Source organism: Protopterus annectens, chromosome 16.part0 (assembly GCF_019279795.1).
Source record: "Protopterus annectens isolate FY-2018-M chromosome 16.part0, PAN1.0, whole genome shotgun sequence".
Classification (NCBI taxonomy): domain Eukaryota; kingdom Metazoa; phylum Chordata; order Ceratodontiformes; family Protopteridae; genus Protopterus; species Protopterus annectens.
In genome coordinates, this window is record NC_056750.1 from 859,476,626 (window position 1) to 859,501,404 (window position 24,779).

The 24,779-nt window shown below is 40.4% G+C and overlaps 1 protein-coding gene across 1 annotated transcript in view; it reads right to left on the reverse strand.

Moving 5' to 3' along the window:
- The window catches only part of DAD1 (defender against cell death 1), a 264,196-nt gene extending 245,017 nt beyond the window's left edge, over window positions 1–19,179 (reverse strand). The window contains exon 1 of the mRNA XM_044058458.1: window positions 18,805–19,179. Within this exon, the coding sequence (XP_043914393.1) occupies window positions 18,805–19,042 (238 nt within the window). The 5' untranslated portion in view covers window positions 19,043–19,179. The remainder of the gene's footprint in view (window positions 1–18,804) is intronic.
- Window positions 19,180–24,779: the final 5,600 nt, after the last annotated feature.

The following is a 24,779-nucleotide window of genomic DNA, read 5'->3' on the forward strand; positions in this document are numbered from 1 at the left end:
CGCTTGCTTTCATTCAGAGAAGGTTAGGAGGCAGTCGCTTGCTTTCATTCAGAGAAGGTTAGGAGGCAGTCGCTTGTTTTCATTCAGAGAAGGTTAGGAGGCAGTCGCTTGTTTTCATTCAGAGAAGGTTAGGAGGAAGTCGCTTATTTTCATTTTATTGACTTATTTGGAAAGTGCAAATCACGGACCTTCATTATCTCACAGATTTCACAAGGTCAACATTGAATTCTTGGACTTGGCAGTATACAAGAACATGCAAGGACGCAGTTAAAGACTGACAGGCTATAAAAATGTTTCCAGCAATGCATATTTACATTACTTCAGTATGCATCCCACCTACATGAAGTAGAACATTAAAGGGCAGTTGGTGAGGCTTAAAAGGCTGACTAATGAAGTTGACAAAACAGATGTTCTTACAGAGGCTTTACAACATAGATTTGTATGTAGGGGGTAGCCGACCAAATTAAGGCAGAACATTACCCAACAAGAAAGTAGTCAAACCTACGAAAATAGGAGAACTCATAACATTATACAAGATTGGTCTTCAGCCATGTCAGTACTGCACTTCTTGGACAGTGCAGTCATAAAGCAGCTATTTGTAATTGCAAAATTTTAGAAGCCTGTAAAGAGGTTTTAGATGTGGTACCTGCAACCCTCTTTTTTCATTAACAAGAAAGGTAAGAGCAGATTTTGAAAGAGAAGACAAAAAAAAAAAATTTTTTTTCATGTGTAAAGCCCAATATGTGGATTATATGGCGTGTTTCATCTGCGATCCATTTTACATAGGGAATAAAAACAGAGCATTGAGAGCGCGAATTTATGAACGCCAATATGCCCTTTCCATTTACATAGGGAATACAAAGACAGCATTAAGAGTATTTATGAATGCCAATATGCCCTTTCCATTTATATAGGGAATACAAAGACAGCATTAAGAGTATTTATGAACGCCAATATGCCCTTTCAGAGACCCAGTGACCCAGTTTATGAACACCAATATGCCCTTTCCATCAAGAACAATTATGCCTTAGAAAAACATTCTAGAGAGAGGGTCGTCAGTTCAGCAAGTTAGTTTTCAGTGTTAGGGATATTCAAATTAGAACACTGGGAACCTGGATGGGAAATGTTGTTCCGTGCTTAATCAGGATCAACAGTCATGTTAGTTATAAAGTGGTTTTATACAAAAATCAGTATAGGAACAAGTGCAAGCATAAATATCTTTCCAGATGGAAAAGCAGTCACAAATATAAATGTTTTGCTAGTTTACAGAATGTAGAACTTAAAGTCAATGCTACATATAAGTGCTAGTACAGTCCAAAGTTCAGAACTTCAGATCCCATGTCAAAAAAAAGAGCGCAGCATGTGTGTCATTAAAGCTACAGATTCAAACCTCATGCTAAAGAAACTTTACATACTTGTATAAAGGACAGCCAGGTAAGTTCCAGAATAAGATCAGTTCATCTCAACTTTAGTAAGAAATGTGTTTAAGCAGTTCAAGATATTACATATTTCATGAAGAAACTGCAGCTTATAGTAAAGCTCAGTTTACTATTATTAGTGAGTTTTATGCAGTGACAGTTCTATTTATCCAAGAACTGTAGACAGTAATGATAAATCCTTGTAGCAAGTTAAATGATGTCAGCTAAAGAAACAGCTACATGTAAAGAAGCTGAGACACTTGCACCCTGAAGAAATTGTTTTGTAAAACTATGATCTGAGGATCAGTGTAAATACAGAATGTTAAACAGTTAAGATTTTATAAAGGTGCAAAGTGCAAAAAATGTCGAAATATTAATAGTGTCAGATTACTACTTTTGTTTCATCTGAGGTTATGATTGGGGGGGGGGGGGATCGATGCCACCAAGTTTTCCATTTGATTTAATATGGAAGTTACGGCATTTCCATTCCACTGGAATACATCATCAGTTCAGTTACAGACTTGCAAGAATTTATTAGTACTATAGATCTATTTCACTATAGTACATGACCAGTTTGCTTACAAGACTTGCAAGACTTTATTAGCAGCATGTGTTTATTTCATGCAGAAAAATGTAAATGTTAGTGCAACAAGCAATGCTACCAGTTTAGAATTGTTAAAGCTGCAAATGTTATTTTAAGGACCAGATACTGCGTTTTTGTGCTTTGCAGATATTGCTACAAAATACATGCTGTCAGTTTTGGATATTAGAAATAATTTCCAGGCTGACTTTAAAGAATGCATGTCTGCGGTGGTAGTGCTGCGGTAGCGCTGTCACCTCACAGTATGATGTTGTCCTGTTCGATTCTCAGCTAAAGCATCTTCTATATGGAGACATGCGTGAATGGGCGCACCTTCGTTGAAGGTTGTGAGTCAGGTATGGCAAGTCGGTACGTAAAAAGCTACTGCCAATCATTAGCAGACCGGAGTTCCGCTGTAGCGACCCCTAACTGGGAAAAGCTGAAAGATACAACATGTTTAAATACAGTACACATCAGCCACCCCAGCTTTACACAGAATGAGAAAGGGGAGATTTCTAAGGCTTAAGTGTACAAGACTCGAAGAACACCAGGACTATAGAGAGGCCCTCCCAATACCTCAGCAGTGACTGGGACAACACAACAGCAGTTAAACTTGGCAACAGTTGTGATGCACAACTCAAGTATCTACAGAAAGACAAGTCTTCAATGTGTAAATCCATTTCAGTCATTCTTTACAGTTAAAATGTGTGTACAACAGATGTGTATTTATGCAGATTACAGTAGAGTATGCAAATGTTTGTTTTCAGACAAATGTATAACACTACTAGTTTTCAGTTTATGCTTACATCTTTGTTTAGGGTTCCAGAACAAAACATTTACCAGATGTCAGTTTATATTTTTATCTGTGTTCAGGTAACACTGCCAGAAAAGTTATTCCTTTGCTATTAGTTCAGTTAAGTTTCCAGAATGTAACATTTATACACAGCTATTTTAGATGTTCAGTATACATATGCATCACTTTAGTGATGATGTCACTCAAGTTTCAGCATATGACGAGTTCAGTGTGGTACATTTCCGTCAGATTTCAAACTACAGAAATGCATAACAGAGCACGGATATTAACAGCATTACTAGACATTTTAGATCACAGTTCACATTGTTCAGTCAATGTTTATGGGTAAAGTGACAATTAGTAATAGGGTTAAGATAAAAATAATTATATAATATACTTAAGGCAGAACAGGTCATGCTTAATTTAATTTGTAGAATACAGTGCACCTTACATAATCATTGTACCTTAGACACAGTTAAGACACTGACAGGGTATGAAAAGAAACTTAGCTCTGAAATACAAAAAGCATTAGTAAACGTACTTCTATTATAGCAGATATTTGCAAGGCATTTAAGACCATTTTAAAAATGCAAACATCTATTACAGCACAGACAAATTAAAAAGGTAAATAGTATTAGTAACAAAGCTAGCTGAAGATATGTTATACATGTAAAAACAAGAGCTTACCAGATACAACACATTATGATTAAATTATTACTGAACAATTCTTTAAAGTTGAGACTTCAATCCAAAACAAGCAATAACTGCTCAAGTGAAACCTAGTGGTCAAAATTAAAACTGCAAGTTTACCACATAAAGAAAACTAAGTTTATATTAGTTCTAGTAATCATTGCAGTATACTTCAGACCATATTAACAGATTTATTAAGTAATTACAGATGTAAATCCCATTTTAGTAAGACACAACTATTACAGAATAAATTCTACATACAGTTATTAGACTAGACCTTGCATAGGCCTGAAAATGTAAAGTTAGGCCTATGCCTTCATTTTATATTTTAAATGAACTACAAAACAAGATACCAGTGTGTGTGTTCAGCCATCTTTCAGGAGTTGTAAGATCACGTTTTATTTAAATTTACAAAAATACAGTATTCTCTTTGCAGAAGTCAAGAAATGCAGCCATATTACAGCAGACTGTTCCAGTTTACATACAGTTTCAGAGAATGCACTTTCAATCAGTAAAAATAACCTTCAGTTTTGAATGCAGAAGGCAAGAACTATTTTAGTTTTATTAGCACTGCTACTGGAAACAGTATTCGGATATAGTTGACATCTACCTCCAATGTACATTCTTAACCAAACTACAGCGTGTGCAGACTTTGTTCTGAAGATTTGGTCCATAAAGGACAGACTGGCACCTGTTTAGCACAAGTTTGGGTAACTAACAGAAAGACATTCATTCTAGTTTCTTCCAGTTACTTCCACTTCATACCAGTGTCCTACATTCACATCAATTCTTACAGGGGGAAAGGAGTGCAACAGGCCTATAGTCAAATTATGTAGATGTGCTACCTTTGTGTAAAGGCATAATAAAAGGATCTTTCCAGATGGAAGGAACATTTTTTTTCCAATATAGATATATTGATATAGAGAATGGAAAAGCAATTTGATCTGCAGTGATTTTTAAGCAGTCTGAGGAGTTAGCCATCAGCTAGGATGGTTGTTTTTAGCATATGCAGAAGTTTTTTTTTATGGTGGAGGTCTGTACTGGGTGGAAGTCAAATAGTTGGAGAAATTTAACAGAGGCTGCAAGCACATCTAGGCAGCAGTGGTATTAATGTTAAACTATGTGGGAACTGATGTTGGTGGTAGATGTGGGGTGCTGGTTTGGCCAGGATAATGTATGATGTCTAGAACAGTTACGGGTTGTTTTAATGTTTCATTAGTCCAACCACCTCAATGCGAACACCAGCAAACAAACTGCAAGGCTGTTAGTAAAATCAAGACGACACTTTCTGGAGTGTCTTCTTGATTTTACTAACAGCCTTGCAGTTTGTTTGCTGGTGTTCGCATTGAGGTGGTTGGACTAAAAGTATTTTTATCATCTGGAAATCCGGACCTGGATTTATTTGTTCTTGGTACAGCAGTTGTCTTTGGTTTATAAGTTTCTTCTTCTACTGGCTCTTCAACGTTTTTTTTTTTGTTTGTTTTAATGTTTAGATGATTCTAGAACAGGCTTGCTTGTCATATTTGTTATTTTGTCTTGTTCCTTAGCTGCTTGAAAAGTTGAAAATGTATGTGTGTGTTCTGTGCCACTCTTTTCAGGTTTTGTGATGCTGTAGCATTAGTTTCTTAGTTCCCTTTGTTAGCCATGGTGAAGGTTGGAGTTGACCCTTTTGGTATGAACTGGGGCAAGGTTGAGAATTTTTAGGAATATCTCATTTAAATGCGTTACAGCAGAGACCAAGGGCAAAGATTTTTTAGTAGTTTCAAGCAAGTTATACTCCATTAAAGTTTTAATAAAAGTTCTTTGTCAGTTTGTGGACTTATGAACTTGATGATCACATCAATAAATTCTGTGTAAGCACGTAGGTGGTCACATAGGATGGACAGTATCCTTCCAGACAGCCTAATTTTGTTGGGTCTATTAGTAATAATCCATTCTAAACTTGATTATCTACCAGTACTTTAGTGGACTCTAGTTGCCGAAAGCATTTAAAACCGTACAGGCTTATGGAACCAGACTGGGGTGTTAATAAGCTGCCGGTCTATTTTTTAGGTTTGTTAGTATTGTTTCATAATGGATATGGGTAGATATCCAGTACAGGACATTTTCAACAGTTAATATTTTTTTACCTTGTAGGAGACATATACCACACACAGGCCTACGTCAAAAGAAAGATCGAAGACCAGATAATCCAACACCAAAAAAAAGGGAGACCATAACTGCAAAACTCCTGTTCATCGAACCCTTACAATAACTAAATCTGGAACACTGAACAGTAAACATTACTAGGAAGTTCAGACTCAAAGAACAGCTCTCCAGGTTTTGCGGGGGGGGCAACCCCCCCCCCTAAAATTATATACCAACTCAAATCGTACTACAATGAGAAAAGGGTAAATTTCTTGATCCTCACTGTACCGCGATCTCCATTTAAAAAATGCCAATACAGATTTGGAGAAAAAAAAAAAAAAAAAAGAAAGAAAACCTATTCATAAAGTAGCAGAAAGTATTGTAAGAACTAAGCCAAAGGAATGGAGAGGGGAGATTCGCTGATGGGGACGACTGCATAAGGAGTATATAGAGAACAGGCAAGAGAGATGAAATTTATTGGAGAAAACTGGCAAAGGAACAAAGCTATTGGGAGCAAATAAAGAGAGGGACAAGTAACAGAATGAGAAGAGGCCAAGAATGAATTTAATTGTAGGCTTGAGATTGCCTTTCCTATCAAGGACTGATGGCAGTGTATGCAAATGAAAGGCACGGGGGAATCCAAGTGAAAGACCAGCAAGAGTAGCTTTTAGTAGAATCTAGAACAGAAGCTGCTGTTAAATCTAGAACAGAAACTGCTGTTAAAAAAAAGGATAGCTATAGGAATCCGAGGAGGTTAGAAAGGATTAGCGAGAGAGACTGGACAAGCAATTTACAAAGAAACAATGGAAGAATATATGTATGGCTCCCAAATACGCAACAAAGTCTACAAGATGTAGTGTATTTGTTTGAAAGCATTTCCATTGGAATTTTTGTGGAGGAGAAGAAAGAGAACTAGAGTGCAATGCAGACGTATAAAGATTCCTTGCAGACTATCCTGTCGGAAATACCTGGTGAGCAAACTGCTGTAATTAAGGAAATGATTTCTTTTGAGCCGTGATGCAGAATCAAATTGCCTAGACATAGTAAGGTCTTGCACAGTAATTCTGGTGCTGCCAAAAAACAATTGCTAGAAAATGGAAATCAAAAAGTCTAAACCAACTGTACTAGAAGTGGTGAATACAGTAGCAGAGATGCAAGAACTGGAAGTGGGATCTTCAGAAAAGGACAGGAGCAAGTTACATGGGAAAACTGGATTGTGGCAACAATGCATCCAGAGTAGGAATGAGGTTTAAGCAAAGGCAGGAATTAAATGAGCTTTGCAATGTTTTACTAGCAATGCCTGCATAGATAAGTGCTGCGTAACATTTGCAGCACAAAATAGGTCAATATGGTTTGCTTATGACTGCCTATATCATAAGTGATAATTCAATAAAAAAGTGTAACAAAAAAAAGATATAGTGTATAATATAGCGCAAGTGTGTTTCACTATAGCTGTGTATGTAATGTCCTTGTATTCAATTTTCAGAGTTTACCTGGCACACTTTGCTACACAAAAGTTAAGACTGGCCAGAAGGATTAGACAGGAAATGTTCCTGAAAGGACAGTATACAGGCCTGTATAAAACCTATGACAATGAAACCAGAAAAGTGCGTGTCAACAGATGGGGGGACTGGATAGTTTAAAGGACGTTTGTAAAGGCGAAACTGAAGTGCACAATTTAAATCAGTGGCTTTAGGGTCTATGTAGGGTGGAGTTTTCTATGACAAATAATCATGAAAAATTGTTCTCAAACATTCTGTCATTCAAATTTCCTAATTATCTTATGTGATGTGAACCAAGTATATTTGCACAAGATTTGCTCGTGTTATAGTTGTAATTTTTTTGTTTTTCTTGTCTATTATTTTTTTTTTTAAAGTGGGGAGAGGGACAAACTGAAAACAGTAGTATAAACTAAGAACCTGGAAAATTTTGTTCCAAATGTACACGAAGAGCTGAGAGGGGGGTGTGTCCGATAGCCTCAGAAAAGGCGATGCGGTGTCTGGTAGCCTGAGAAGAGATGCATGATTAGGGGGGGGGGTGTCTGGTAGCCTGGGAAAGTTCAACATACACAGCATTCCTAACGCGTGGCATCAGTTCTGCTGACTGCTCAGAAGTTAGACACGCTGAAAGCTGGCTCTGTGATTACAACTCCGATTACACAATATTTATTCTTGCCCCGGAGATCTGCATTACACCCACTCCAGTGTTATGAGCATCAGATCACTGCAGAGCATATCTCCTTGAAAGGTGGTCTTAATAGCCAAGGACAGAGACAAGGTCTTAATAGCCAAGGACAAAGGGACATCCATATGGCTTTCCTTAAGTAAGGTCGACAAACTGAGGGCACTCTGATCCAGCTGCAGATGAGCCAGTAGGCTTTAATGGGAGAGGTGTGTATTCAACATCTGTTAACCAGGTAGGTGAAGCAGTCCAAGGACAACCCAGAACACAGAGGCCAGACAGTATCACTAAGCAGAATATAAAACTTTTACTTAAATATTTACTTTGGCATTGGCAGTAACAGTTGAAGATACAACCATACTGAATTTTTCATTTAGAAACATTTTGAGTTTACTGAGACAGCAAACTAGCTTACAGTCAAATTGCAAGGAAGCATTTCAAAGAATGATATGACCTGAAGTAGCATTAAGCCAGTAAACTGACTACATAATTGCTCTTTAACGGTTGCCTGTCATTCAATTAACATTGAATCCACTGAATGGCACACAGCGACGGTTATCCCACTCCACAAAGGAGGAGCAACGACGGACCCCGGAAACTACCGCCCCATTAGCCTGACGACCCTGGTCTGCAAGGCCATGGAATGTATCATCGTGGAACTCATAAAACAAAAGACATTGGTAATCTCCAAACTCTGGACCCTACCCAATTTGGATTTTTAAAAGGCAGATCATGTCTCGTAAACCTGATGACTTCTTTGAAGCAGTCACCAAAGCCATAGATGAGGGTAAAATGGTTCACACAGCTTATCTAGATCTCGTCAAGGCTTTCGACACCATCCCCCACTCTGGAATTATAGATAAGCTCACTAAACTAGGTATAAATCCCTATGTCACAAGATGGGTTGCCAACTGTCTCACGGACAGAACCCACACTGTGAAAGTACTGGATTGCAAACCCGACATCAGACCAGTGACAAGTGGAGTACCACAGGGTTCAGTCCTGGGTCCTCTCCTGTTTGTATCTACTTCTCTGAAGTGCAGGCCAACACAGAAGGTCTTTGGCTAACAAAGTTTGCATAACAAAGTTTGCGGATGACTGCAAACTAGGAGCCATAAATCAAAACTCCTAACGCCTCACTGAGACAGATACCTGGTGTCAAAGCCATGGCCCGAAGCTCAATGCCAAAAAGTGTATGGTCATCCCCTTTGGTAAAAACTCTGTACCCATGAACTACCACATAGCTGGTAGTCTACTTAATGCCGAAAATGTGATGAGACCTTGGGACACAAGTGGACAGTAGTCTCTCCTTTGATAATCACATCGCCACAGTGGTCAGGAAATCCTTCTACGTGGCTCATCTCATCACAAGAGGATTCTCATCCAGAAAAAAATGGTCATTGTTCCCCCTCTACTCATCACTCAGACCCATTATAGAGGAAAACGCCCCTTTTGGTATGTACCTCACAAGACATCTACAACAACTGGAAAGACCACAGAAATACCTCACAAAAGAGGATTACTGGCCTCAAATAGATGACCTATGCAGACCCGCTCAAAAAACTACAGCTTTACTCATCACATATCGCCTACTCAGAGGCGATCTCTGCCTAACCTACAAAGCTGTCAAACCCAGAGCTGTTGGACATGCTCCACTTAAAGAAATCCCAATCCCTCTGAGCTACACGCTCTAGGGACCTAAACCTTGTCACCACAATAAACAAAACATGCTGGAGGGAGATTCCTGTCCCAGAGACTTCCCATACTCTGGAACAGACTACCTATATGTCAACAGAGCTCCTCATTAGCACTCCAAGAAAAATCTTGATGATTGGATGGGAAATGGGAAATTCACCCTAGGGATCACTTCGGTGGCTCTGCTCGACAGGCCACAGGAAAATAATTTTCTTGGGTGGCGAAAGCCAGGGCCGATAGTACCTACATATGAACCTATGAACCCTATGAACAGCATATGAACCTATGAACAGCATATTTACAAAGTGCTGAAAAACTAAAGAAAAATGAGCAAAACAACTTCTGGAGACTGCTTTCTCTCTTGTGCAACATCAGAGTAGGTACATTTAGAAGTTTGGGGGTGGAAGGTACCCTTGAATGCAGACCTGTCCTTGGCTCCACACTCTTCCCCCTCATTCTACACCATCCATTGCCATGATCTCCACTGGCTAGGGAAGTTCTAATCCTCCTTTTGTTAGTTGCAGCCTCCCTAATGTACAGCATTCCTATTCTTTTCTGCAATCATTCTCTCCCCCCCATGGATGTGCCACGGGGCTACATACTATGTTTACCCACAAACCCTCCAGTTTCCTCCACCTTTAACTGTCATGGGTGTTTATTTTTGATCTTAGATCTTATCACTCCTTTTCCGCAGACTGCATGATGCATTTTCTGTCTCACCTCTTGTTTTGCGCCTTCTCTTACAAAGACCTCCACCTAGATGCCCATGTGCCACTTGTGCTCAGACACTTGTCCAGTCCCCTTCCTTAGTGAGGAAAGCCTTCATTTTGCAAGTTACATCCAGATTACCATGATGCACCACTGACCTTCCTCACTTCCCCCAGAGTCCCTGCACCACAATACTACAGCCATCTTCTTGTGCTTGGATGCCTATCCTCCTTATCACCCCCCTCCCAATCTCCTTAGGATAATGAGAGATGGACATATCACACCTTATTTAGCACTACTGTGTTACTTGGCCTGAGGTGTAAACCATGTCTGATGCACAAAAACCCTCTATCAGTTCATGCGCCACCATCCACACTCAGCCACTTCTGTATTCCTTTACCTGCTGCATCCTTAGTGTACCTGCTACTGACACTGGCAACACTTCCACAAAAGCTACAGTCGGTGCTCTGCCCTGATATATGTCACCACCATTTTTCTACCACATCCAGACTCAAAAACAGTTGGTAGGGCCTACATGCATCAGTGCGTCAATATACAAAAGTCTTTTGGGACTGATATATATTAATACAATCTACAAATTACTCCATACTAACATGCACAACAGCCAACCTGGCAGCTCAAAAAAATCACTCTGGGAAGCTTCAGCAGCCAGGGAAACGTGGCTTTGTAAGGAACTACTCAAGCTCAACCCAAAATGCTACGCCTCCCAATCCCTCTCTCATGGAAAAAAAAAAAAATTAAAATCTTCTCTCAATACAAAATCAGTAAAGTCACTTCTCACATCAAATTAAGGACAATAGTGGATGATCTTAAATTTGACATGCCTATACAAACTTACATAAAAACTATGGATGTTTTTATATAGCCAAAAAATCCCCAATGCAACAAAACCTGCACTCGCCTCTACTTCCTCTTCCTCTCACTATTTTACGGCATCTTCCCTCTTCCTCTCACTATTTTACGGCATGCCCATTCTTACTCGTCGCCAAGCATCGCAACACTTGATTATAATAAAGTAACTAAACATGCAAACACCCTTACAGAACTCACAACTGCAGAGTATTAAAAAGCCTCAATTGGCTCCATCAGATCAATACCCTCCCTATAGTTCTTTAAATCCATTCTGAAAGACTTGCTAGCCTTGCTAGCCAAAGACTGGCTCTGGTCTTATTCATATTTAGAGGTACAGTTTACCCTTGATATAGTTTATCCTGGTCTTATTCATACTTAAAGGTACAGTTTACCCTGGATATAGTTTATCCTGGTCTTATTCATATTTAGAGGTATAGTTTATCCTGGAGTCGAGCAAGTTACTCTCTCTTCACTCACGTCCTTTTACATTTTCTCTCTCCTGACTAATATCTATATATGCCATAACTTTTTTCTTCCACTTCATATTGTAATGCCTGTTTATTATACTAACTTTTGTACATTTTTTGCCTTTCTTTACGTTTTGTATGTACTACTCTTGGAGCTTTTCTCCCCGGGCCTCCGCTGAAAATGGACATATATCCAGTCGGACTATCCAGGTTAACAAACGTAAAATAAAATAAATAAATAAATAAATCTAAACTAGCTAAAATCTCTCTAAATATTAAATCATTTTACCTATTCTTAACTGACGTGTTCACATTATGTCTAATTTAGTACAATTATTTAAACTGTAGATGTTTTGTATTTCTGAAGATTGTGAAATTGTAATACTAGGGAGCCTTCTCCCTTGCCCTCTACTGAAAATGGGCACCTACCCAGCTGGACTTCCAGGTAATCAAACATCAAGAAATATATAACCAAGGCAGGAATGAATTTTCTGGAATAACATTTTACCATCACGGAGAATCATGCCTCAACGTAGAAAAAATAAATAAATAATTCCAACTTTAACAACTGGCTTAGTTTCTTGTATCATTCAAGAGGGGTCTGATATACACCAGTCTGGAGAACATTAGCTTTAGATCTACAGCCATTTTAGCCCACCTCTCCAAAATACTTAAAAATGTATTCAAAAACAATTGCTAAACTACCTCCTGCAGGAAGAACTCATATCCCCTAAACAATGTGGCTTCCATCCTTCCCATAGTACTAACACCAACCACAAAGAGGTCACTTTCAAAGTCACTATCTCCCCCAACCCCCCCCTCCCCCAGCTAGGATCAGACAAAAACTTCTCCAAAGCCGATTACAGAGGGATGGTATAAACAGCTTCATAACCCCATCCCCCTCTGTAGGTACTGGCACCAGTATCCAAAACTACACCAAAGCACTATAAGAGAATTTATATAAATGCATGGAATCAGGAATACCCGACAGGACTAAATCATCCGCCACAAGGAAGAGAGTAACCTGTCTGGTGTACATCTGCAATAAACGAACCCTATAATAAAAGGAAAAAATTGACGTTCAAGACCAAGAAGGAGCAGGTGCTCAATTGGAAGCAATGTCTCCTTAGCCTGAACAAGCAAATAAGAGCACCAGTGAAATCCTCTAAAGCAAACAGTCTCTTCAATTTGGCCACCTCTGCTAGGGAGGATAAGGCCTTCTTCACATATGTCTGCAACCTCAAAACCAGTGGGCCATGGCTGACCAAGTTTGCAGATGACTGCAAGCTGAATGCAGTCATCTGTTCCCCTAATGATGTGGGCATCCTCCAAAAGGGTCTCACTCAGACAAATGACTGATGCCAGAAACGTGGCCTCAAGCTGAATACAAAAAAATGCATCATCATCATCCCCTTTGGGGAGAGTGACACCCCCACAAAATATCACATTAATAACGCCCTAAGCATGCAATCAGTTGAGGGATTTGGGCACCCAGGTTGAAAGCAACCCAACTTTTGGCCACCACATTGCTTCCGTTGTATGGAAAGCCTTCTATATGGCCCATCTCATAAGTAAGGGTATCTCATCCAGGGACAAGGGGGTCATAACATCCCTGTATTCTTCCCTTATAAGGCCCATTATTGAATACAACACCCCTTTCAACATGTACCTCGCAAAGAACATGCAGCAGCTGGAGAGACCACAGTGGCTCCTCAGCAGGAAAATCCAGGGCCTCAAACATCTACCACACACACACATAGGCTAAAAGCCCTATCCCTCTACTCAGTTTCATACAGACTCCTCAGAGGTGACCTCTGGCATACAAGGCGATCACAGACCCCACCTTTATGGGACTGCTGCATATCCACAAGTCAAGTTCCACTTGAGTAACCCGCATGATCGGCCTCACCCTGGTCTGTAACAACAAGACTTGTTGGTGGGACAGATTTGTGTCCCACAGACCCCCCCCCCCCAATCTAAGGAAGACGAACCTCTTTACCCCCTTTTTAAGCGCAACTGGATAGAAAACAGAAAATACACCCCTGGGATTCGACCAGTGTCCCTGCTGGACAGGGGCATCAGGTGTTGATTTGTCTAAACATGGGCTAAACTCTTTGCTAGGCTTATAAGGGCCTCAAGGCCAACAGCCTAGTAACCTCCTATGATCCTATGCAAACTGCACTTCTAGCCTATAAAGAAGCCAATCAATAAACCTACAGATAATGACAAACTAGTTTCCTACTAATTTCAGATTGGTCTAAAGCATTTAATATAGTTTGTCACAGCAAACTTAATCAAAATGTCTCACTAGGTCTATTTCAGCCCAATCCAATGTTCAAAAGCTACTTGTTCAGTAGCTAACCTACCATGTGTTCAGGCCCACAACACCAGAATGCTGTAAAATCAACAATCTCTATACTCGAAAACAAAATTATTACCTCCAGGCTTGTTGGACAGGAGAACAACCTGAACTCCATGTCCAGCTTACCACCAACAAAAACCACGACTACATCATTGCTAACTGTAGGACACCTCTATGTCCCCCTTGGGCAATACCCCGAATGACAATTGTGGTGGTTGGCCTATTGCATAAGAGACTCCATTCTCCCAGGATACTTCAACTCCCCTTCGATCAACTGGGAGGGGCTTTTACATCTTCTAAAACGTATGCCCAGTGATTTCCAGGCTTCATAAATAGAAACTTTCTGGATTAGTCATACTGCACTCCAAGTAAGTGTGACAAAGTCCTGGACTTGGTCCTTACTGATGTGACAGAGCTGTGTTCCCACCAGTTGTAACTTCTCTCTTCAAATCAAACCAGTCATTCCAACTTCTCCACAAGACTGAAGCTGCAATCTTCTTTAAAAATACCTTCACAATGCTAGATTATGAAAAGGCTAATCTCAAAGAAGAGCGATGACCTTCCTAAATTCAGCATCTCCCTCCAACCTGATTACTCAAAAGCGTATGCAGGATCACTTGCCGCAAACTTCTCTGCACACGTGAACAGCTACAGCAAACAATGCTAACTTTAAAACTAAACCCCTACGGTGGAACCAACACTAAAACAGGTTCTACAATAAAACAGAATTGCATGTAAATTTTTTTATCAAGATACCAAAAATGATCTTACTAAACTTAACAAGGAAGTCTAGTTCCTGATCAAACGAGCCAAAACTAGATATAAGAAAAAAAAAAAAAAAAAGAAGATTAAAGGCAACCATAAAACTTTACCTATGTTAGAAACCTTAAACACCCAGCCCATCACAGAGCACATACAAAGTAAATGATATCGTGAACTCAGACCTTGATGCCACGTCTACTAGCAGATGAACTCAACTGTAACTTCACCCCACACTGCCAGAACACACCTGCATCTACATCCCCTCAAATTTCCAAAGAACGGGACCTTAAAAGACTTTAAGGCCAAAGACACTGCTTCTAATGGGCTGGATAACCTGTATGATGCCTACTGACCAGCCTGAAACATGACATTCGAGACCCCACCCCACTCCCCACAGATGATATTTAATATTTGTCTAAGCAGACTTTGCGACGGACTTTGGACAGCCTGACAATAGGTTAAAGTGAGAATTTCCCTCAGTGCACAGACTGATGCTGTATGAATATCAGCACTGTTACTCACAGACCAAGTGCCACACGACTGCATTTAAAAGAAATGAGAGACCACTGCACTATTCAATAGGACTATTTGCACATAATGTATTACTCATGTCTAACTTCTTGCTTTTCGCCCCAGCTTGGCTATGCAGGGGCCAAGACCAGTCAAAGTAACCACGTAGCAAATACTAAATAAAAACAACAATATGAAAGTTGTACCTACAATCAACTAATTTAAAACATAATCTGATTTAGACCATTATGCATGTACAACTATGAGAATTGCACAATTATGTTTGTTAAATTAAGGCAGAAATGCTATGTACAGTATGCTCAACTTGCATACCTATACAAATGCTGCCTCTTGCACCTGGCTCATAACTGAACAGTACAACAAACGTTTATATTACCCAATTAACAGATGCCATGACAAACTGTATTAAGTTAAAGAGGCTGTCAAACTTCAGCTTTTTTTTTTTGGGGGGGGGGGGTTGTAAACTATACTCTGGATGCTGTGGGTACAGCTCCTGAAATACTAACTACATCCCTGCATGCTTACAAGAAATGGAAGTCAGGCCTGATCATTTGTGAAAACTAGAGTGTTGGGGCTAGCCCTCAAGTAATGAAACTAATTCTCCCATTCCAAATGGGGCAGTAACACAGGATATTATGGGAAAAAAAAAATGTTAGAACCATGACAACCACCGTTTTCTCCCAACAATGCAGTTAAGACTTTTATCCCCTTATGATTATGCAATTGCACATAATGCATCACAAAAACAGCAGTTCAGGAGTGCTGCAGCACCTACAGCATTTAAACAGAAGGAATAAGTGCAGTGTGTCCATATCTTTCAAACAATCACAGCACATTAAAGCAATTCGTGTTACTGCCATTTAATATTTAGAAAGTTATTCACTATAAGACTACACTAAAACATTTAATAAAATAAAACACAAAACACGCTGTTGCTTCTATCACTCTACTCATTTGCCAAAGGACTAATATGAGTAATCCACTCCAATCTGCGTCACGATAATCAAACACGTTACCTTCAATAACTCTTCAATACCAGTTAAACATCTTTAATAACTCTCCAAGTCAACAAGCTGCTCCAAAAATGCTTTAAGGACATGACAATCATTCCATTACCAAAGAAGTTTCCATCATCTTGCCTAAATGACTACCTCCCTTAACATCTGGGCTACCTGCTGATCTTGACCCTCTGCAGTTTGCTTACAGAGCAAACCGCTCAACAGCAGATGCCATCTCTCTAGCACTCCACTTATCGCTAGAACACTTTGAGAATAAAAACACCTATGTGAGGATACCAGTCAGACTTCAGCTCTGCTTTAACACGATCATCCCTCATCATTTGGTAAGGAAGCTACTCCAACTAGGCGTCAACACTCCACTTTGTAACTGGATTCCTGCCTTTCTCACAGACAGACCTCACAAAGTGTGTGCAGGAAATAACTCCTCAGATAGCATCACTCAACACTGGAACCCCAAAGGATGTGTTCCAAGTCCCTCACTGTGCACCCTGTTAACACAACTGTACAGCCAGATACAATACAAACCACATCAAGTTTGCTGAGGACAACAGTGGTGGGCCTCGTTAGTAACGCCGATGAAACTGCGTATAGAAATGAGGTGGAACAACTTACCTGGTGTGAAGTAACTTGGCACTAAATGTAGACAAGACAGATAACTGGACTACAGGAAAAATCACAGGAAACATTCTCCCCTTACCATCAATGGGGAAACAAAGTTTCTGGGAGTACACACTGATGAGGACTTGTCTCGGAACATCAATGCAAATGCCATAGTCAAGAAAGCACACCAGAGATTTGCTCTCCCCCACCTTTTCAAAAAGTGCAATCTCCCATTGACAGTTCTCACTACCTTATACAGACGTACTATAGAAAGCAACCTGACGAACATCATAGTATGGCATGGAAGCTGCTCTACCTCCGAGCACAAATCCCTCCAGGGCGTGGTGAAGACAGCAGAGAGGATCAGAGAACACCTTATCACCTATCCACAACTTGTACTTATCCAGATATTTCAGCAGGACCAGACGAATAAAGACGGCATGCACTCTGCTTACAGACTGTTCCTGCATAATCCAGGAAAGCACTTCCAAAGTATACGTTGCAAAACTACGAGATTCAGAACAGGTTCCTCCCTAATGTCATCAATCTGCTGAACTCTAGTAACAACTAAGCTCCATGATGGCCATCTGGGTCAGTAGAAACTGTAATAGTTTGTCTCAAATTGTGCATTAACTTGGTTACCAGTCTCATCTAATGCTTAGTGCAATATTCACCATGACTATAGGCCATCTAAAGCAATAACAATGCAGTAAAATATCTCTTTCATTACAATACAGGTTAGGAATTCATAAATTAACCCTAGTGCAATACTCTAAGGCTCATACTGCAATACTCAAACGTCTCTCAACTAAATACCCGAGCAATACTAAAGTCTCATGCAAGCAAGTGTTAACCGTGAAAGTGTTAAAAATGTGTTTATATTTATGTGCAATATTTGTCTACCTGCCCCTGCTGCAAAAGCTAGGTGTTGTATGTGAAACTTGTATATTTGTTGTCTGCACACCAGTCAAGAGACACAGAATTTCGTTCAGTTTTTGCACTTGTATGATTTCTGAATGAGAACAAAGTTTACTCTGACCTTAACCAAATACTGTTTACTCCAAGAAGCTTATTTCAATTTAAGAATGCAAACTGTAAATATTCTGTTCTGTAGAAATTATTCTGTACACACAAAGCTCCTCATTACCACTCTTAAAAAAATCTTGATTGGTTGGGAAATAGAAAATGAACCCCAGGAATCACTTCAGTGGCTCTGCGCGACAGTGGCACAGGAAAATAATTTTCGTGGGTGGCAAAAGCCAGGGTACCTTTTTGGCTGGGCTTGTATAGGCCCTAGGGCCGATAGCCTAAAACCTACCTATGAACCTACACTGTAAATATTCAGTGTATTCTTATACAAGTAACCAGTTGTATAGTACGTGTAACCAAGTTATAGATGTAGAGCTTTTCTCCCGGGACTCCGTTGAAAACGAGTTATGTAACACAGACGGACTATCCCGGCACACAAGTGTCAAAAATTAAAAGAATTAAGTTTGCATACCTAAAATATACAAACTAGTTAAGATTGAATCTGTCAGCGTGATGCCATAAACTATACCAACCCATTACAACTAGAGGCACAAATTAGGGCATGTGACTAGTACGGTTGCGATTCGTCATCAAATGCACAAAAGCAATAAGAGCAGTGATCAGCTTTTTTTTTTGTAAACAAACACATGCACGGCCTCTGTTCCCTTGACACAGCCCATAGTACTATAGTAAACTAATAAGCTCACTGCACGCCCAAAGAGTCGCATTCTACATACGTCTCAACTGTCTCCGATGCGGACTCAAATTTCATCTCTTCCTAAACTGGTGACTTTTGAGAAAACGCTGTGGGTTACACTAATAAACAATGATTATTTTACTTTAGAAAATGTGCATCGATTCACATTCTTGTATTCCGTCAATGTTTCCAGCTGATAAAAGTAAAAGTGCCCCCCATTCGTTGAAAACTATGGCCTGGAACATGTTAAAATGTAGGTCACCTTCACTTACCTGCCAAAACAAAGGAGCCCACACAGGAGATAAAACCAGACAAAAAAGAATTAAATGGGAATGTTCCAACCAGCAGACAATACAGGAACTGCATGGCTCCAGTAAGCAGGATGTAAAACAGATAGGCGTCTAACAGCTTCAATTTGTGAGGAGTAGTAGCAAGATATTCGTCAAAAAAGCGAGCCGCTACAGATAAAACTGAGCCTGGGGATCCTGTACTACCTCCCGAAGAAGACATACTGTAAGAATGATAAAATTAAAAAAAAAATACAAAGTACACAGTAAATGTGCACCAACAGCCGGCACTACAGACTTATCCTAAAACTTTACACGTTCACCGCAGCAACCTATGCTCGTCTGCAACGTGTTAAAGACATGTGTTACATTAAACTCAGTCCTCTTTGAAGTGCGTTTTTTTATGTTCCGACCAGTTTCCGACCTCTTCAATATTAAATGCCCAAAGGCGTAGTATGTACTAAGGTAAGCAAGAACGAGAGACGTGCATCGAGCATCAGTAATCAAAAGTTCATTAGCACTCCACAATCTGCCCCGCACTTCTAGAAAGTAGCCACCAGTAAGTCATACATGCATACCTCTTGACTATCCAGATTTTAGCAGAATGCTGTTTTCTGACTCATATTTTTGGTCCGTCTCTCGTAGAATTTGAGATTTTTCTGGCCATAACTGACGATTGACGTCACTAGATAATGTCGTATATGTGAATTTCAGACTTCATAGCATTCAGAAAAATGCATGCTAACCGGAAATCCTGTTGTATTAACAACTGTATACGTTTATAAGAGCAATATTTAAAACCTGTTCCTATTTTGGGACTTTGTTCTCCATTAATGTAGGTTATGACCAGGTTACTTGCACTAAGACATTGGCAGGTGATTTTCACAGAATGTCCAAAATGTTGCCTGATATTTTTAGTCTGTTGATCATAAAATGTGTGGTTTTCTGACTAACCATTGATGATTGCGGTAACTATATATTACTGAATGATGAAAAGCATTTGACTTTTAGACTTCATGTCCTTCAGGAAAGACATTTTTATTTATTTAAGTTCGATGACCGGAGTAGTCCACTAGGCCAATGGAGAGCCCGTTTTCAGTGGCGGCCCGTGGAGAACAGCTCCAATAATTACATTTACAATGAAGTTACACTTAACAATGATTAAAATATTGAAGAATCAAAATACAACAATGATTAAAATATTGAAGAATCAAAACACACAAAATCATGTACAAAAAATGAAAAAGCAAAATATAAAACATGATAATTCAAAATCTATTCTAGCAACTTTCTAAGTTTATACTTATTTTATAAGTTTTTAATTATTTAAAATCTATCCTTATTTTGGAGCTTTTGTCCCCCCCCCCCCCCCCCCCATTATTTATTTCTGTCTTATTCCAGATTTCATGTGCTAAGAGGTTGACAAGTATGGCTTTATAAGTTAAAATGTGCATAAACTGAAGAAAGAGGGTGTTGGAATAATGGGAGATATTCATTTTAGACCACACCTTCTCAAGCTGTACCAACAGTGGGAGAGATCAGTTGACTGACAGCAGAATACAATTCAATGCACAATTGAATGACAGCAGTACATGCTGTCATTTATGGTTAATCCTTAAAACAAATGTGAGCACCATACCTCACAACTGTCAAGATTTTTGCCTCATATTTTTGGTTTGTTCCTTATAAAATCAGTGGTTTTCTGGTAAACCACTGGGGATTGAAATCACTAAATAATGACCCATTTGAGTTTCCGACTTGTATCTTTTAGAAAATGCATGCTAACACTAAAAGTACAGTTTTGTACCTAACATAAATGTAGATGTCCGATAGATATGCAACTGCAGTCATAACATATGGGTTGTCCTGCCTCAGGCAGCCCTCAGTCGGCCGGATTCCAAAGTCTGGGTCCGGCGTCGGCTGGTGTCGCCTCCTCTCTGACGTCAGAACGGTTGGAGTATAAAGGCATTGGCCGACGCCATCTTCTTCAGTGTTTCTTGCCCCAGATGCCAGGTGCCCTCCTAGGAAGGCTAAATTTGGTGAATGGATAAACAATTCCAGACATGCACAACAGTAATAAACAGATACACCATAGGAGATACCCCCAGCTAATAGGAATAGGGGGAGTGGACCCATAAAAAAGGTTGCAGAGGGGTAGGAGGGTGGGAAAATCCGACTGCAGTTGCATATCTATCGGACATCTACATTTATGGTAGGTACAAAACTGTACTATGTCCTTCAAGAATGCAACTGCAGTCATAACATATGGGTTGAATACCATAGCCAAGCTGGGGGTGGTTGGAACTAAGAAAGTGATGGTGTAGCTAAAATTCCCTGCAGGCCTGCTGAAGCAAAGCCTGCACGGGATCTGGAGTATAAAGGCAGGTTGTAGTGCTTGGTAAATGTATGCACAGAGCTCCATGTAGCAGCCTCTAGAATGTCCTTTGTAGCCACTCCTCTTAGGAAAACTGTGGATGTGGCTATAGCTCTGGTGGAGTGTGGCCTAATATTGGCTGGCACACTTTTTCCATGAAAAGAATAGCAGAATCTGATGCAGTGTCCAATCCATTTGGAAATTGTTTGTATGGAGATTGCTTTTCCTTGTACTCCAGCAGCATAGGCTACAAGCAGTTGGTCAGACTTTCTGGTGGCCTTAGTTCTGTCCAAGTAGTAGCGTAGTTGCCTGTGTATGTCCAAAGTATGCAGCAGTGCTTCCCCCCTGTTTTGAGGATTGGGGAAGAAAGTAGGCAGGTGAATGGCTTGATTTAGAGACACCCTGGAAATTACTTTTGGCATGAATGAAGGATTGGTTCTTAGAGAGACTCTGTCCTGCTGAAAAATGAGAAAAGGAGGTACTGCCATGAGTGCCTGTATCTCCGAGATGCCAATAGGAAAACCGTTTTCCATGAGAGAAATTGCATTTCTGAAGTTGCTGCTGGTTCAAAGGGAGGAAGAGTTAATTTTTCCAAGACGAAATTGAGGTCCCATGCAGGTACTGGCGGTTTCCTGGGAGGTTTGATATTCTTTATCCCTCTTAAGAACTGTCTTAGCAAAGGATGCGAAAACACAGGTGGATCACAATTGTATTTTGCTGAGATTGCTGAGGCATGAATCTTTATGGAAGAATATGAGAGACCAGTATGAAACATATCTGCCAAGTATTCCAATATCTGAGGTATACTCAATACTGTTGTATCCTGACCCCTGTTAGCATTCCAGATGATGAATCTCTTCCACTTGGCTGCATAGGTTTTTCTGGTGGAAGGTCTGCGTGCTTCCAGTAAGATCTCTTGAACTTTTTTGGAAAGAGAGATATCGGAAGGAGTTATGGTAACCTCCAGGCTGTCAGATGCAATGTTTTCAGGTTTTGATGAACAGTCCTGTAATTGTGTTGTGTTAGAAGCAGAGGCCATAGGGGCAGAGGCCACGGTTTGGTCCGAGTTATGCTCAACAGCAATGGGTACCAGTGCTGCCTTGGCCAGTCTGGAGCTATCAAAATGCCTGTTGGTTTTTCTGCTTTGATCTTTAGTATCACCTTGGTCAGCAGTGGTAGAGGAGGGAATGCATAAATTGTCAGGGAATTCCAGCTGAAGGAGAGAGCATCCGTTTTCCAGGCTAGAGGATGGTGGGTCCTTGTACAGAACTTTTCCAGGTGATGATTCAAGTGAGAAGCAAAGAGATCTATGTCCGGTCTTCCCCATGTCCTTGTTATTTGTGAAAAAATGTGAGGATGCAGCATCCATTTGTGTGGATCCAAGAAATTTCTGCTCAGCTTGTCTGCCAGTACATTGTCCTTGCCTGGCACAAACTGGGATTGCAGATGTATCTTCAGACTTAGGGATTTTTCCCAGAGAATCATTGTTAGTCTGCAGAGGGGATAAGAATGAGTGCCTCCCTGCTTGTTTATATACCATATAACAGTGGTGTTGTCTGTCCTTATTAGTAAATGTCCTTGGTGAAGTGATTTTTCGAAAGTCTCGATTGCATGTATCACTGCCAACATCTCTTTTTGGTTTATGTGCAGATGCCTTTCCCTTGGTGTCCATTGACCTTGAATGCATCTGCCCTCCATGTGCACCCCCCATCCATGGTCTGAGGCGTCTGTTGTAATCATTTGACCTGCTTGAGGTTTGTTGAAAGACATGCCTTTGTTTAACTGACTTGTTTGAGCCCACCACAAAAATTCTCTTTGTAGACATGGAATTAGTGGGATTACGTCCTCTAGGCTTTGGCTGTGTTGGGACCATAAGCTTTTTAAATACCATTGCAGCTTTCTCATATGAAGTCTTGCCAAAGGTATCAGAAGAATGCAAGATGCCATGAACCCCAGGGCCTGCAGGATTTTCCTTGCAGTCAGCTGGGAGAGCTTTGCTAGGCCTTTGAAGTACTCTGGTAACGGCTGTTGTTTTTCCTCTGTGAGATAAGCCATTTGTGTTTTTGTGTCCAGTTTGGCTCCTAGGAAAATAATCTGTTGGGATGGCAGAAGTCTTGATTTCTGAATGTTGACTGTGTATCCCAAGGCCTGTAGTAATTGAATAACATAGTCCAAGTTTGCTATCAAGGTTTGTTTGTTGTCTGCTTGTATGAGGCAGTCATCCAGGTAGGGGTAGATTTGAATCCCCTGGAGTCTGCAGTGTGCCACTACTGATGCCAGGCATTTTGTGAACACTCTGGGCGCAGTAGATAAGCCAAACGGCAATGCTGAGAATTGATAATGCTCTGTCCCTGCAAGAAATCTGAGGTATCTTCTGCAGCTTTGTCTGATTGGGACATGCAGGTATGCCTCCTTGAGGTCCAGAGTGACCAGCCAAGACCCCTTGCCCAGCATTGGAAGGAGTTGCTGCAAAGTCAGCATTTTGAACTTTGGCACAATGAGATAAGTATTTAGAGTAGACAAGTCCAGTATAGGCCTCCATTTGTTTTCCTTTCTTGGAACAAGGAACAGTCTTGAATAAATTCCCTGGCCTTGTTCCTGTGGAGGGACCTTTTCTATTGCTTTTATATTTAACAGCTTTGAAACCTGAATGAGTGCCTCTGCCCTTTGATGAAGTGGCAGGTTTGGCATGCCTTGTCTTATTGGTAAAGTATGGAAGTGGAATCTGTAACCTTTGTCTATTAAATCCAGAATCCATTTGTCCTTGGTTAAAATATGCCAGTTTTTTGAGAATAAGGATAATTTTCTGCCCAAGGGTGCTTCTCTTTGAGCCTTTGTAGACGGTATGAAAGTCAAGTCATTGTGGTTGTCCTTGTGGTGCGGCTGGACTGCCTGCGCCACTTCTTTGATTTGGTGGTTGCCATTGGCGGCCCCTGTAGGAGCCTCGGTATTGCCCTCTACCTCGGGCATGCCTGTTTTTTCCCCTTTGAAACTTGTCAGTGTCTGGAAAGGACCAATTCTTTGAAGGCCAATTCCTGCTGAATCTGGATAGCTGAACCTGGAGGAACTCTTTGACTGTCTGTACTGATTTAGCTTTTTCCTCAATGGACTTCAACACATCTTGTGCATTAGCACCAAAAAGCTTCTGTTTTTCCAGAGGTGCATCAAGTAACTTTACTTTAACATGGTCTGGCAGTGGCTGTTCTTTTAACCAAGCATGTCTACGTATAACAGCCCCAGTCATAACTGTCCTACATGAAGCCTCCAATGCATCATAACCACACTGAAGAAAATGATTGCTAACCTGCTGAGTGTTATGTACTAGATCCTGCAATGCCTTTCTATCAATAGGCTCAGGAGAGGCTAGCTTTTTCTGTAAATCATCCAGTAAAAAATCCTGGTACTGAAACATATGAAAAAGGCAGTTAAGTGACCTCATGGCCAGGGTGGTAGAGGTATAAACTTTTTTACCCCATTTCTCCAGGGACCTAGCTTCCCTATCCGCTGGCAGTGGATTCTTGGCTGTGGAAGTAGCCACTCCCTTGGGGCCCTGTGAAATAGATTCTAGATCCACAGAATGGGCCTT